Source organism: Bos indicus, chromosome 21 (assembly GCF_029378745.1).
Source record: "Bos indicus isolate NIAB-ARS_2022 breed Sahiwal x Tharparkar chromosome 21, NIAB-ARS_B.indTharparkar_mat_pri_1.0, whole genome shotgun sequence".
NCBI classification, from domain to species: Eukaryota; Metazoa; Chordata; class Mammalia; order Artiodactyla; family Bovidae; genus Bos; species Bos indicus.
This window is the reverse complement of record NC_091780.1, coordinates 58,226,646-58,242,616: the sequence shown is the minus strand read 5'-3', so window position 1 is coordinate 58,242,616 and position 15,971 is coordinate 58,226,646. Positions and strand designations below refer to the sequence as shown.

Genomic DNA, 15,971 nt, shown 5'->3' with positions numbered 1-15,971 from the left:
CATAATTTGTGATAAAGGAAAGTGTTTCCCATTGAGAACCCTGACCTCAAAGACAAAAGGAGAATTTAAGAGAACAGAATCAGATGCTTTGGTGCACAACCTTATCTGATTATTACTGTGAAAACTGAGCTAATTACTCCACTGCCATTGGAAGAGAAATGTCTGTAACAAGGTCCTAAACTTACTATGCAAGTAAGAAATCTACAAATCTGATAAACAGAATCCATTTAACACAGCACAGGGACACTAAGGATGCTAAAGAAGAGACATTTCAAAGAAGAACACAGAGATCGGGGCACTGAAGACTAGAAGCTGACTTGACCCAGTAAGGCTTCTTTCTACAGTGTTCATCCCCACCCCTCCACTCCCGCAACCTTCTCAGCCCCCAGAGGCTTTGCCTCAAACTTCTGGGAAGTCCAGTGCCATGATGGCTTTTCTGAGATGGTAGCCTTTCCCTAATACATGTCCTACAAAACTTTTGCTCTTAATAGACCTGAAAGAAACATTTCCCAAATCAGATTTGGAGCATGAAGATCATAATAATGAGACAGACCAAGCTTTAGGATCTAATCTCTCATCTCTTCAATATTATGTCCCCGGCAACTAAGTCTTTACCTGAAAGGCTCACCTTTGCCTGCCTGTTTTCCCTAGTGCTTCCCTGGCTTCCCTGGTGGCTCAGATGGTAAAGAATCTGCCCACAATGTGGGAGGACCTGGGTTCTATCCCTGGGTCAGGAAGATCCCCTGGAGGACAGAATGGCAACCCACTCCAGTATCCTTGCCTAGAGAATTGCACAGACAGAGGTGCCTGGCAGGGTACAGTCCATGGGGTCCCAAAGGGTTGGACATGACTAGCCATTGTTGTTTTGTTGTTTCCCTGTTAAGAATTGTGAGGCAGATGGGTTCCTCCTGTCTCTACCTTATAGTCAAAGCAGACAATAGAAAAAGGGCTGCCATGGTTTTGTTCCTGTCCTTCATGTAGATTGTAAAGCATATTGAACATTTGAAGTGTTACACGGATTAAAAATAATTGTATCATCATAAATGATACTCTGAGAAATAGGAAATACTGCTAATGAACTTAAAATGCTTCATAATTCTGATTTTCTTTAAGACCATTAGTGTTTTCTATTCTTCATTATAAGCAATATAGGTTCTCCTTTTAATCCCACTCTATATTAGTGGCAAACATAACTTGCATCACCATATGAATCTCTTGAAAAGATGTTCAACTGAGGAAAGCAGGCAGTAGCCATTTATTTCACTTAGGCCTCTGATCTCATCTGCTATATACACACCCAGAAAGCTTGAGTTCAGACTCTTCTGGCAGAGCACTAGAAAACATAAAGCCCTTTAAAACTTTCAGTTCAATAAAAATTTAAGTCCCAATCAATTCAGCAGAACTACCTAAGAATTCTTTCAAAGTACAGGATATTTTAAAGCTTACCTTAACAAGGTCTGAGAAAAGTATTTCAGGGTGTTTGCAATATCTGTTCCTGAAGGTACAGGATAAATGTTGTGGAGGACCCGGTTATGATATTCCTGTAAGTACCGGATCTTGGAAGCAACTAGATAAAAGCAAAAAAGAAGAAGAAGAAGAATCATCTTGTAATATGTATTAGGCATGCAGCACAGGAATTTAATCAGTATCTTAAGAAAAATATGTACATTTTTACTGGAATTCTATGATGGAGACAGTTATAAAAGCCCTTTAATTACTTGTAATTGTATTCAGCACACAAAATTATTTTTAGTTATCTGGCTTAACATTCTATTCACAAATTAGCCATTACTTTTTATAACTAAGAAAGGCAATACTCCAAATCATCTTATAATCATCCCCGTTAGCCTTTTATTAGCAAAATAATAGTGGATATATATCTGCCACCAGAGAAGTTCTCTCACATTGAAGAAGGTCTCCCTCCCACATTGCAGGTGGATTCTTTACCATCTGAGCCACCAGGGAAGCCCATGAATACTGGAGTGGGTAGCCTATCCCTTCTCCAGGGGAACTTCCCAGGAATTGAACTGGGGTCTCCTGCATTGCAGGTGGATTCTTTATCAGCTGAGCTGCCCAGGATGCCCAAGAATTATACTTAACTAAAACTAGAGAAAACTCAAATGTCTCTGAACAACACTAAAAATCCTAAAACATAGGGAATCCACTGCACAATACCGTCAATAAAAACCAGATTTATAACTCAATAAGTGATCATAAAGTGTGTAGCAATGTTTGAACTGTGAGAATTGTTAAAGTAGATTAACTTGGTGAGTACTAGTAAGAATACAATAATTGGATGATAATAAATTACAAAAAAGGAATGTCACATTTTTCTTCCAAGGAATTTCATGAATCAGGAGACTTCCTCATAGCTTTCTGAGCTTGGCAGCCCAGATCTTCTCAAGACTCAGGAGGGACTAAATAGGCTTATTTACCCTCCTAGACCTACCTGGAGTCATCAGCATTGTCCACATTCCTGACCTGACCTTTGACCTGGCTGCCGTGAATGGCCCAGTTCTAGTCATTCCTCTTTGCAAATCCCAAGGGGCCATGATGATCAACGTCTCTCAGGTCTCCTCTTCCACAGAGCTCTCAACAGTGTCCACTGTCCTTTCAATCTTTAAGGCTACCCAAGGGGCCTTTTAGATGGTATGGCTCACTGTCAGCAGTTAACAGAAGACATATCAAGTGCTGGAGAAGCAAGGCCTTGCGGTTCCCAACAGCCCATGGAAACAAGCTCCTGGATGCATTCTAACTGAAATGCTGGCTTCAGCAACTTGAAGAAAGTCAAATGCTTTTGATAGGCATGGGACGTAGAATCACAGAATGATGAAATAGAACTAGAAGGATCTTAGATATCTTTTCCCATAACCACGTAATGTTAAAGGTGGGGAAAACAAGGCACATTGGTAGTCAGCAGCTGAGCTAGACTAGAACTTACAGACCCTGACTCCCATCCAAGGCTCTTTCCACTATGACATACTCTTGAACACCATCTGGAGTGAAGTCGATATGCAGATTGTGCATGTTCATTGCATGACATCAAAGCAATCTTCAGCTGCAGTTGGATTAATCATTCATCCTAAATCTCATATACCATTTATCAGATTTGCCTCTTCTTCCTTCTCCTATCTGCACTATTTCCATAATATGGCTAACATTTTCCCACAAAATTGTCTACATTGCAAATAGCACCTTGAGTTTATATAACACATCACCTCTGAAAAAAGCAACAAGTTTATATCCATTGTCTCAATTAACCCCAATAAGTATTTGGTTGTAAGTTTTTTTTTCCTGAGATACAGTAAAAATAGATGATAGTGGAAGGGTTTCAATTACATAATTTACAAAAATCCATTTTCTTCTCAGTCTTTTTGATCATCATCTTTTCATCATCTTTTTTTAAAAAAATTACAGGGAACCCCTACATTAATACATAGTTCTGAGTTTCAAGAATCAGACATTTGCTAGGCCAGCAGATGCTTTCTCCACACCCACCATCACAGTAACGCTTTGCTACTCTGACTTATCAAGTCTTAACATTCAGCAGGTTTCTGTCGAGTATTTCAGGAATATCATTAATCATTCTATCGCCTTAAAAAGGTGTTGATAGTGCAGGTTTGGGACAATAAGCTAAATGAGGAGAAAAGTTATAGATCTCCCAACTCAAAGCTTGCTTGTTATTCAGGAACTACAAAACTTTCACTACACAATGACAGCCAGCATTCAAAAATGTGAAATGAATGCATATGCTTTTTACAGTTCCTTTCATTAAAATGCAGCAATGACTCTTTTCAATGGGTAACCAAACATGCAAAGGAATGCATAGACAGAGTCACTCCTTTCCCTGAGATCTTGTAACATTTTATAAGCATTCCATTGTATTGCTTTTGTTTACTTACCTGTTTCTTTTTCTATATCAGGTTGTAAATTTCTTGACGGTAAAAATTTTACCTTACTCATGTCTCTATCCCAAGCCGAACACAGTGTTTGGCTCTTAACAGACACTCAATATATTTGCAGGTTAAATGAACAAACGAATTATTACTTTAATAACAGCACTATCACTTGAGGTTCTATTGCGTATATACCTGTCTCCCACACTAGATTATGGACTCCTTTTACCCCTAATGCCAGACAACTAGTAGGTATTCAATAAATTGATGAGTGAAGACGGGGAAAAACAGGAAGAAAGAAGGGGGAGAGAAAGAACAAAAATAATGATGACTAATCATTAAAGACAATTTTTTTTAACAGAACCAGTTGGCAAAATGTTCAAGCTAATTTGCTCATTGGTGAATGCAACAAAACCCTAGCAATTATAGATTATTTAACTTTCATGTTTTCTACTATTTGAGAACAGCCAGAAAGGTCCCTGACATAGAGCAATTTGTAATTGTGCTCAGAATGTAAGTGAAACTCATTTACGTTCAAACTGTGCACACAAAAGATGGCCGTTTGGCTGAAATAACAGTAGCCACGTGGCAGCTCAGATTTCATATACTTTATTCCACCTGTGTGCCTGAATATTCGGAGAAGGCAATGGCACCCAACTCCAGTACTCTTGCCTGGAAAATCCCATGGATGGAGGAGCCTGGTAGGCTGCAGTCCATGGGGTCACTAAGAGTCGGATACGACTGAGCGACTTCACTTTGACTTTTCACTTTCATGCATTGGAGAAGGAAATGGCAACCCACTCCAGTGTTCTTGCCTGGAGAATCCCAGGGCTGGGGAGCCTGATGGGCTGCCATCTATGGGGTCGCACAGAGTCGGACACAACTGAAGTGACTTAGCAGCTGCAGCCTGAATTTTGCTGCAGAATCTTAGATAATTGGGTTGTTGGATGTAAACAAATCATCTCTAGTCTCACCTGACCCTGGGGTTACACTTCTCTAGAAAGCTCCCCCTTTCACCCTCTTCAATCTCTATTTCAGTCCTCCCCACACTTTTCAAAATTAGCCCCCAGGCCCACTCTTTTCCTTACACTTTAAGAAAACAGAACCCATCTGCTTTGGATGGAATTTTGTCTCCCAGAATTCACATGTTGAAGTCCTAATCTCAAAATGTCACTGTACTTGGAAATAAGGCCTTTAAAGAGGTAATTAAATTAAAATGAGGCTCTTAATGTGGGCTCTCATCCAAGCCGACTCGTGTCTTTATAAGAAGAAGAGATGAGAGCCCAGGAGAGACACCAGATATGTGTGTGCACAGAGAAAGGGCCATATGAGGACACAATGAAAAGACAGCCATTTGCAAGCCAAGGAGACAGTCCTCAGGAGAAACCAAACCTGTCAACACCTTGGTCTTGGACTTCTGGCCTCCAAGAGGCAAGAAAATTAATTTCTGTCATGCACACCATCCTGTCTGTGATGCTTCGTTATGACAGCCCTGGCAAGTTGACTAAAATACCATGTTAGAGGAAGTCCTCTAAGAGCAGTGGTCCCCAACCTTTTTAGCACCAGGGACTGGTTTTATGGAAGACAATTTTTCCATGGACCGGGGTGGGGGGACGGTTCCGGGATAATTCAAGTGAGTTACATTTATTGTGCACTTTAGTTCTGTAACGATAACATCAGCTCCACCTCAGATCATCAGGCATTAGATCCTGGAGGTTGTGGACCTCTAGAGCAGAGGCAAATGCTAAGAGTCTGAGTTCTGAAATCAAACAGTTCTGGACTAAGAATTTGGTTCTCTCTCTACTCAATCCCAGTTTCCTCATCTGTAAAATGGGAATAATCATACCAACTTCACGGGGCTATTGTGAATAATAAATCACTTACTATGTCGATAACTTAGCATAGTAACTCTAGTACACATTCAACATCAATCCCACCACGAATGCCCTCCACTCATCAGTCGTCTCCCCTACATCATTAATTTCTCCCTCCCTACTAAATCATGTCCATACCATCCAAATAAACTTTAAAATCTCCCTTGTCAAAGGGAAACCAAAAAACTCTCCCTTGACTTGACAATCCCTTCCAGCTGTTGGCCTCACTTCAGAACTAAGATGATAAAGAGTTGTGTACACTCTCTCATCTCTCCAGCGCTTTTTATTCTTACTTCTACTCATTCCAGTCTGGCTTCCACCTGTGCCACTGCACTGAATCTGCTTTTCCCACCATCATCTAGAGCCTCCATGTTGCCAAATCCAACAGGCACTTGCTTTTTTTTTAATTTATTTATTTTTTAGTTGAAAGATAACTGCTTTACAGAATTCTGTTGGTTTCTGCCAAACATCATCATGAATCAGCCACAGGTATACATACGTCCCCTCCCTCTTGAACCTCCCTCCCATCTCCCTCCTTTTCCAATCATCCTTTAACTAGGCCTTTCAGCACATTCAGCCAATGCCTCCTTCCTTGAAAACCTCCCATTGGTTTCCCTGACAACCACATTCTCTTAGTCTTCTCCTGCCACCCTGATGTATCCCTGCCACCTGCCCTATTACTTGATGCTAAAATGTTGGAATTCCTTAGGAATCAGATTCTCCGTTCCTCTCTCAATATTCTCTCCACAATTCCCTCCATCCAAAGGCCTTAAAGCACTGTCTGTACCAATGACTCTTAAAAGCATATCTCCATCCCAGATAGGTCATTCTTCTGAGTAATAGATCTTATCTATTCAATTTCTCTTACGGATACTGCACAGTAAAACATGCAATGCTGAACCCTTATCCCTTCCTTCACCACCATCCATGTAATCCACCAAGTCACCCCAGCAAAGCGTAATCAACAGCTCCTATTCCCTGTCCCCTACTCCTAATCAATCTGCCACCAAGTCCTATCAATGTGACTACTAAAATACACCTCCATCTGTCTTCTGTTCCTTATCTTCACTATCACCACTGGGCACCATCATCTCCTGATCAATTCTCAAAGCCTCCGTATTCACCTTTCTGTTTCTTGCCTCTCTCCAGTTCTTTTTCCTCTGAGGAGCCAAAGAATTATTTTAAAAACTATTTGCTTCATGCAAATCTCTCAGAGGCTGTCCATTGCCCTCAGAATAAAATCCAAAACCCTTAACCAGGCCCTTGTTTATCTTCCAGGCTGTCATACCAGAAGGGCCAGGCATACTGACTTTTGCCCCAGTTTCTTTAACACACAAAGATATTTTTTGCCTGAAAATCTTTACAATCTAACCCTAACCCTCTACTTACCATGGTTTTCCTTCCACATTTTGTCTAACATCTTCTTATGCCTCAAGGCTGACTTTAAATGTCACTTACCCATGAAGATCTTGTGTCGAAATTGATTCCCTCTACTCCACCCCCATTTTCCTCTCTCACAACACCTTATTTTTTTTCACAGTAGTTAGCACAATTCTTAAATATTTAATTACTTGGGTGACTGCTGACTATCTTGACTATCTCTCCCAAGTGGACAGTAGACTCTGAGAACTATGTCTCTTGTTCACCACTGTATATGCCCCGTGACTAGTAACTAGTGAGTGCTGAATTTGCTGGGTGCTAGTTGGACACGACTGCAGCGACTTAGCAGCAGCAGTAAGAGTGAAAGGAAGAGCAAGAGGGAGGCACAAAGCGGCTGTTTGCAGAGGCTAACTGAGTTAAAGTTTCTTTATGAAAACAGCCAAGGAAGCCAACACTTAAAACAGTGATGAAAATGAAGAAAACAAGAAAGGGGAGCCTAAAAAGTGATGATTTTCATCCAGGCAAACATGAGTCTAATCTCTGCTCTCTGCTTCTTCATGATTCATCCTGTCCCTAACATCTTGAAAAGTGCTACATTTTGAAAGAAAAAGCCACAGAAGCAAAATTCAGTCATTCATTTTAGGAATTGGGATAAAAATACTTTAACAAAAATAAACAATGTGTTTTTCTTTAAATCTTAATCATTTTTTTATGTCTCTAAGTATTTTAAGTAATGATCCATTCATACTTTTAAATTTTTAATTATCTATGCTTATTACCATAAAAGTAAAAGATTTGGGTAAGTACAATGAAGAAGATAAAAATCACCTAATGGCCCACTATTCAGAGACAACAGTTTGGGTATATTATCCTTCCAGAAAATTTTCTCTGCGTAAACATACACTTACAAAAATGAAGTTATACTGTATATAGTTTTAGAATCTTCTTTCCTTACTTTCTATATCAGAAATACATTTCTACATCAGCATTTTAATAGCTTTGTAATTGTTCTTTATGTAAGTGAACCATAATTTATTTTAGCAATCATCTATTTGTGAAATATGGGGTTATTTTTACTATTCTATTCAATACTGCAAAGAATATCTTTTTAAATGTGTACACACATCTTTTTTCCTTAGAATAAGTTTTTAACTGTAGAACTGCTGAGTCAACAGGAAATACTCATTTTAAAGCTTTATGTAAGAATTGAGACATTTCCCTTCAGAAAGACAGTATCTCTTTACATACCAATAGTGTATATGTTGATGCTTTTGAGTTGTGGTGTTGTAGAAAATTTGAGAGTCCCTTGGACTGCAAGGAGATCCAACCAGTCAATCCTAAAGGAAATCAATCCTGAATATTCATTGGAAGGACTGATGCTGAAGCTGAAACTCCAATACTTTGGCCACCTGATGTGAAGAACTGACTCATTGGAAAAGACCCTGATGCTGGGAAAGATTGAAAGCAGAAGGAGAAACGGACTACAGAGGATGAGATGGTTGGCTGGCATCACCGACTCGATGAACATGAGTTTGAGCAAGCTCCGGGAGTTGGTGATAGACAGGGAAGCCTGGCGTGCTGCACTCCATGGGGTGGCAAAGAGTCGGACACGACTGAGCAACTGAACTGAAGTATATGCGTATCTTGTTGTTTAGTTGCTAAGTCATGTTTGACTCTTTTGTGACCCTGTGGATTATAGACCGCCAGGCTCCTCTGTCCATGAAATTTTCCCAGGCAGGAATACTGGAGTGTTGCCATTTCCTCCTCCAGATCTTCCAGACCTAGGGATCAAACCTGTGTCTTCTGCATTTCCTGAGCTGGCGGGTGGGTTCTTTACCACTGAGTCAGTAAGTAGTAGAACTAACAGTTTAACTGGTTGCAAGTCAGGCTTCCCCACCATGTCACACTGTTCCTTTATTATTTTTACTAGTTTAACGATGTATAATTATTAAATATGATAGGGCATGACATTCTGACACTTCCCCTATTTTATTTTTTGACATTAAGTTGTTTCCAGTATTCCACTAAGTTATATTAGAGTGAACAGATGAAATATTAGATTAAATCTGTTTGTTTTTTTAGGAAACATGAAATGAAACTTGCTTACTTCACTAGCCCCAGACTTTCCTCCTTGAAAAACTAAACCCCTTTAATTCTTGAAGACCCATCTTAAGAATCATTCCATTTAAAAAGCCTTCTGACTGACTCCAGACACTTATCTCTTCCTTCCCTTCCTGACGACTCAAAGCACTCACCATCGGCCTCAAAAATTTTGCCACTTTATTATATTAATTGATCACTGGTAATAAACTGTTCTGGATGGTTCTAAATTAGTTTTATGTTTGCACATCTAGTTTCCCTTGAGATTATTGAGGACAGAACTCATATATATATATCTCATTTGTAATGCCCTTAGAACTTCTTACAACTCTGGGCACAAAAAGATGGTCACCTTAACACAGGGTTGAAATGAGTTAAAATTTTAAATGTCAGCTATATTGTATCAATATCCTTTAAATAAATTCCTTAAAATTCTAGTATCATTTATGTGCTGTGCTTAGTTGCTCAGTTGTGTCCAACTCTTTGCAGCCCCATGGACTTCAGCCTGCCAAGCTCCTCTGTCCATGGGGATTCTCCAGGCAAGAATACTGAATAGGTTGCCATGCCCTCCTCCAGGGGATCTTCCCAACCCAAGGATCAAACCCACGTCTCCCACATACAAATAAGCAAGTTCCAGAAAAAAAAATTGTACAACATGTAAATAATAAAGAACACTTCTTCCTGATTTATTTTCCCCTCATTTTTCATTTCATAGAATTCCAATCATTTCACTTTATATATTCCCAAGATTTTCATAGGTTCTTCACTGTTTTGGCAGTATTTGCTCATTTCTTTTCTTCAAAGGAGCCACTTCTTTTATTCTTCATGACTTGGACCCTAACATGCCGGGTACATGAGGTGGAATCATCACAGTGTCCTGCAGAAAGCTCTAGGATGCAGTGAATTCTCACCTACAGCTAGGTGTGACCTCAGTCAACCATTTAATATCTCTAAGCTTCAGGGGTTCTTGTTTGCTTTTTTGTCTTGTTCTGTTTTTGTCAAATGAGAAATTAAAATAATACATCCACATTCTTTGCAAAAGTTGATTATTTATGTTGTACATCTGAAAGCATATATTCTAATTTCATCTTATTTTTCATTGATTTTCTCTTCCATTACATAAAGTCTAAGACTTTATGGATTTGATGTCATTGCTTCCTTTGAAACTATTCATCTTCTTTTCAATTTCACCTTTCATTGAAAAATGACAGATACAAATACGGAGTATTTGGACATACTTCACAAATTTGGATTGCTATAAATATTCACCTCAATGGTTAAAGTAAAAATTATGCCTGGTTCCTTTTTCATTTCTTCTCATGATTAGAGGATCAGTAAGGAACCAGACACTCTCGTTAATCACCCTACAGATCTGTCTTAACTTACTATTTTTGAGCCTCTCAAGGTGTTTCTTGTGTCCAATAGATTCAACTGCTTGACCCAATTGGTTCTATCTAGAAATAATCTCTAAAATCAACTCTCTTCTCCATCTACACTTACATCACCTGAATTCAAGCCTGAATATTTCTTTCTTAGATTATTGCCATCATATCTAGACTGATTCTTTTCTGATTCTTTTTTAACATGACAGAGTGATCTTTCCAACATGCAAAATCTTCCTCATTTCCTGCTAGTCAAAATCCAGATAATTAACTTAGCACATGGAGTCCAGGGTGAATCAATTCCTACTCATCTGTCAAGCTCCATCTCCCGTTTCTTCCCTATGAACCATACTTCAGCCATACTGACATGCAAAAACTCCAACTCACGATGCTCTCATCCTGTCATGGGTTTTCACATGCTATTCTCTCTACAGAAATGCAACCCATGCTTCCCTGACTGACCACCTCCCAAGAATTCCAAATATCAACTATAACTACTTCTGCTGTAGATAACTAATCCTCCCTACCACAAGCTGCATTAAATGATCTTATCAGCACTTTCACAGCACACAGGGCTTCCTTCTGTGATAGCACTCATTACTAAATGCTATAATTACTGACTCACTGCCTCTTCTAAGACTCTGAGCCTCAATTTCGTAACCTATAAAATGGGGATAATGATAGCTCTCACAGGGTTGATATAAGATTTTTAAATATTACATATATAAACTACTTAGCACAATGACTAGCACATAGTAGATAATAAATTGCTAAAATTAGCAATTACATGTGAGATCCTGCTCCATCCGCCTTCCCAAGCCAATACTCTGTCTCTCAAAACAGAATGATCTATAGAGTAAGGAAAATACAGCAGTGATCTTTCATCAACAAAATCAAGCATAATCTCCTATACACATCCACACACATCCACATACACAGACAATATAGTATCTGCAGTTGGTACTGAAATCCAGTTCTATATCCAGAAACTCGTCCTTTTTAAAGAATATATACAGCTAATAAGAAACATATTCAGAAATAGAGATGTGGGGAGAACAATGCAACAGCACATGGCTTGGGAGTTCTAACGAGGAACCAGAGTTCTTTGCAGATTCATAATCTAAGAATGATCCTCCTTCTTTGAGGAAGGTCATCCTCTTGAACTGAAACCAAAACTTCATAAAAGAAACAAATAAAGGGTGACAGGAAAGGACACACATATTTTGAGAGCCAAAACAGTCAACTCTCCCCTCAAAAGCAAAAGGATGTCATATATCACAAATCTCATTGTTAATTCTTCCAAATATTCTTATACTTACATGTATAATCTTCAGTCAGTTTTAGTTCCGGGAGGCAAACTTTATCTGGCACTTTCAGCAGACAGGAGAGGTCAGCAAACACTCCCATTCTCAGGCAAGTGATTCCAGCACCACCAGCACCACCACCATCATCATCATATCATCATCATCAATCATATTTGCTTAGCCATTTACATTTTTCAAAGCATTTCCACATGCATTATTTGTTACATTTTTTTTTGAGCAGTTAACTTGTGAAAAGGTGTTCTAAGGAATTTTAGACATTAAGCAAAAATTAAGCAGCAAAGGTGAAGGGAAAGATACTAGTGTTTCTAGTCATTTATCAGATATTGTTCGGAGAAGGCAATGGCACCCCGCTCCAGTATTCTTGCCTGGAAAATCCCACGGACAGGGGAACCTGGTGGGCTGCCGTCTATGGGGTCGCACAGACACGGACACGACTGAAGTGACTTAGCAGCAGCAGCAGCAGCAGCAGATATTGTTGATTGAACACACACTGTGTACCAGGCACCTTGTGACATGGGTAAATCCGTGATTAAAAAAGATGTCATCTTCATCCTCTGGGTCACAGTCACAATAATAATTCTAAATTCTGATTGTTTACTTTGTGCCAGTAAATATAAAAATAATAGTTCTTTTGTTATCATTATTATTCCCATACTACCAGTAAGAAAAGCAAGGCTTAGAGAGGTTAAATAACTTGCCCAAGGTCACCGAGGAGATAAATAATAGAGCATTTATATGTCACCTATAAAGAGAAACAGTTGAAAACGTTGTGGCCCACCATACACTTTTTAGCATATTTTTTAAAACCCACATAGGTACATAAAATCATCCAAGGTTTTCAGGCATGAATTAGTAGGACCTGACCACTTGCCAACTGGAAAACACCTTAACATGGAAACAATTCATTTGTCAGAAATGGGGCACTGGAAATAAAGAAAAGGGGGGAAATAATTTATTCAAGCGGAAAAAGAAGATGGATTGCTGTTTGGTTCCTATCGCACTGTTGATCAGGAGAGCTTGTGCTAGGAACAGTGGAAGTCATTTATTTCACATTGTGATGGAGAAAGTGACAAAGATGGCGAATCTTCTTGAAGTTGAGTGCTTGTTGGATATTAGTAACATTTGAAATGGAATATGAATCTCTATTTTATTTTAATACAATCAGGTTAGGTGACAGAAACTTGTTTTTTAGAAGTTTACTGGGTAGCTTCCTCAGATCAATATTTTGAAATTGAAGAATCAAGAGGCCAAGTTTTAAGCACTTCCCACCCAAACCAGAGTGACTCATAAGCCTGTGCTTTCTTTCTGATGTGATGAGACATCTGAGTACTGTACTTGAAACTGCAAGGACAGAGGGGAACAAGAGTATTACTGATTTTTTCAAGGAAGTATCAATCTAGACATACAGATTTAGCAGAAGAAAACCAAAGAATATTTTAACTCTCGTTGCTAAATTGTACTGAGCTCTTTATAATTACAAATTTTTCAGGAACTAAGGAGTTATTGGGTAGAAATTAAATAATTTCAGAGATATGCTGCAGTTGATGACAATGAATCATTCTTTAAGTTTTTAAATCAAACTGAATTATCAACCACCTATCCAATCAATGTGGCTCTATTTTTTTAAAAGTGATTGTACCAAAAATGTATTACACTCCTTTAGAAGGTGCAGATATTTTGGAACTGCCTAAACAAGAACCTGAAGTATAGACAGCAGTGTCCTGAAATTTAAGTGTCTGGCTATATGGACAAACTTGAAAATACCTGGGCTCCTACCTTCATGGTAAAGTACATTCTCTTCCATGATAGTGTTACAGTCCAAATTGAGATTCATGATCAACCTGGAGTTAAAATTCAGATATGCTATGACTCAGAACATACTACACAATACTCAAGAATAATTCGTCAATAGGGAGGGAACACATGTATTATTTATGACTGATTCACACTGTTGTATGGCAGAAACCCACACCACATGGTAAAGCAATTGCCCTCCAATTAAAATACATTTTAAAAAATACCTTAAAGAAAAAAATAATTCATTCCATCATAAAACAATATTTAAATATAAACTGATAACTCTTTAGAGACTCTTTTTTTTAAGACTCTTAAAAATACAACATTTCTGTAGTATTTCCTATGTGCAAGGCACTGTTCTAAGCACTTTCTCCTCTTCATATTGGTAAGCCTCACAACAATCCAATGAGCTAGGAGCTATTTCATTTCCCCGCTCTTTTCCTACATATGTAAAACCTGAGAGCATTGCTATCAAGCTTAAAAATTCATGCCTATGTGTACCTTGTCCTTTCACTCACTCAGCGGATATTTCAGTTCAGTTCAGTTGCTCAGTTGTGCCCGACTTTTTGTGACCCCCATGAACTGCAGCACACCAGGCCCCCCTGTCCATCACCAACTGCCGGAGTCTACCCAGACCCATGTCCATTGAGTCGGTGATGCCAACCAACCATCTCATCCTCTGTTGTCCCCTTCTCCTCCTGAACTATGTGCCAAATACTGAATATGTGACAGTGTATGAAAAAGCTAAAAAATAAAAATTAAAGCTACAGCCCTTGATGCTGCTTATGGTAAAGAGTGAAAGATGAACAGAAGTATAAAAAATATCTTCAAAGGTCTATAAAGAGATGGGAGCTAAAACAGAGAAAAAAGAAAAGGGTAAGGAATGCCCCCCTAGTGGTTTCGGAAGACCTCTCAGAAGAGATTATATTTAAGACATAAAGAATGAGAAGACAGTAGACACGAAAACGTGGGAGAAAGCTTCTAGGTTAAGATTACAAAGGCGAAGGACTTCCTTGATGGTCCAGTGGTTAAGCTCTGCATTTCTGGTGCTGGGATGAGGTTCACTCGCTAGTGGAGGAAATAAAATCCCACATGCCTTGTGGTGCATTCAAAACAAAACAAAACAAAAAAGACTACAAAAGCGAACACAAACATCTAAATCAGGCACATCTGAAACGCTACCAAACTACAGTAGAAGAATTGTTTTAATACAAGAAGAAAGGGACAAGAGGTAAGAAGACACACTGCAACATAATTCTGGAAGCTTGAAAACCAATAGACAAGTAGCCATTGACTTGGCAGATCGAAAAAAATCCAATCCCAGGCCGGCAGTGAGGAAAGCTGAGAAACAACAATGAGCATCTCAGGATTCTCAGAAGTCATGGAACTGCCAGCTCTAGTTAGCTCTGGAACTGGGAGTGGAGGGGGTGGGGGAGTACAGGAATAGGAACTTTAAAAGCTGGGGATTAAGAGGTTTCCCTGACGGTCCAGTGGTTAAGACTCTGAGTTCCCAATACAGGGGGCATGGGTTTTATACCTGGTTGGGGTATTAGGATCCCACATGCTGCATACACAGCCAAAAGAAAAGGAAAAAAAAAAGGAGGAATTGGTTGAAAGCTGTTTACAAAACAGTTAGATCCCTAAATTCTCTCCCTACCTCTCGCCAACTTAGCAGATCTTCTTAAGTTTATTGCCTAAAGAGAAGATATACCAGAGGGTCTCAGAAGTGGAAGAAACCAAACACAGTTGAAGACCAGGGTAACTCACTTAAACATGAGGAACTGGTGTTTCTGTGAAGTGTGAATACTGAACAGTGAATAAGCTAACCTCTGCCCCCGCACCCCACACACAGCTAGCAGCGACTCTTACTCTTCAAGCTGGAGATTAGAAGCCTCTTTCTCACTCCTTCCTTCTGTGACTCTGACCAGTCAAAGAGGAAAAAACTAAAGACACACAGTGACAAAAGGGGTTTCCCCAGTAAAGGGCCACCGACATGCTCAGGTCAGCTCCTCAGTCCCAACCTGTAATCAGTGAATAGATAGCAAAGGATGGCCAGCCATCAGAAAGAAAGCCTCTGGCATGGAGGACAAAGTGAAGAAACAGAAAAATCAACTCGGAGAAAAGGAATCTATGTAGGAGAAGAAAACCTTTTTTAAAAACCTGTTATTAATATCAGAATATGAGAGACTCTACCACAGATGAATATTGAGGTGCTGT

The 15,971-nt window shown here is 39.2% G+C and overlaps 1 protein-coding gene across 10 annotated transcripts in view; it reads right to left on the bottom strand.

Annotated features, from left to right (window-relative positions):
- UNC79 (unc-79 homolog, NALCN channel complex subunit) overlaps positions 1-15,971 on the bottom strand; it is a 288,494-nt gene that overhangs the window by 236,793 nt on the left and 35,730 nt on the right. For all 10 annotated transcript variants that reach the window (XM_070775592.1, XM_070775586.1, XM_070775587.1 and 7 more), the window contains exon 2: positions 1,447-1,567. Coding sequence is in view for 9 of the 10 variants with exons in the window: in XM_070775586.1 (XP_070631687.1) it covers positions 1,447-1,567 (121 nt within the window). In the remaining variant the exon portion in view is untranslated. The remainder of the gene's footprint in view (positions 1-1,446; positions 1,568-15,971) is intronic.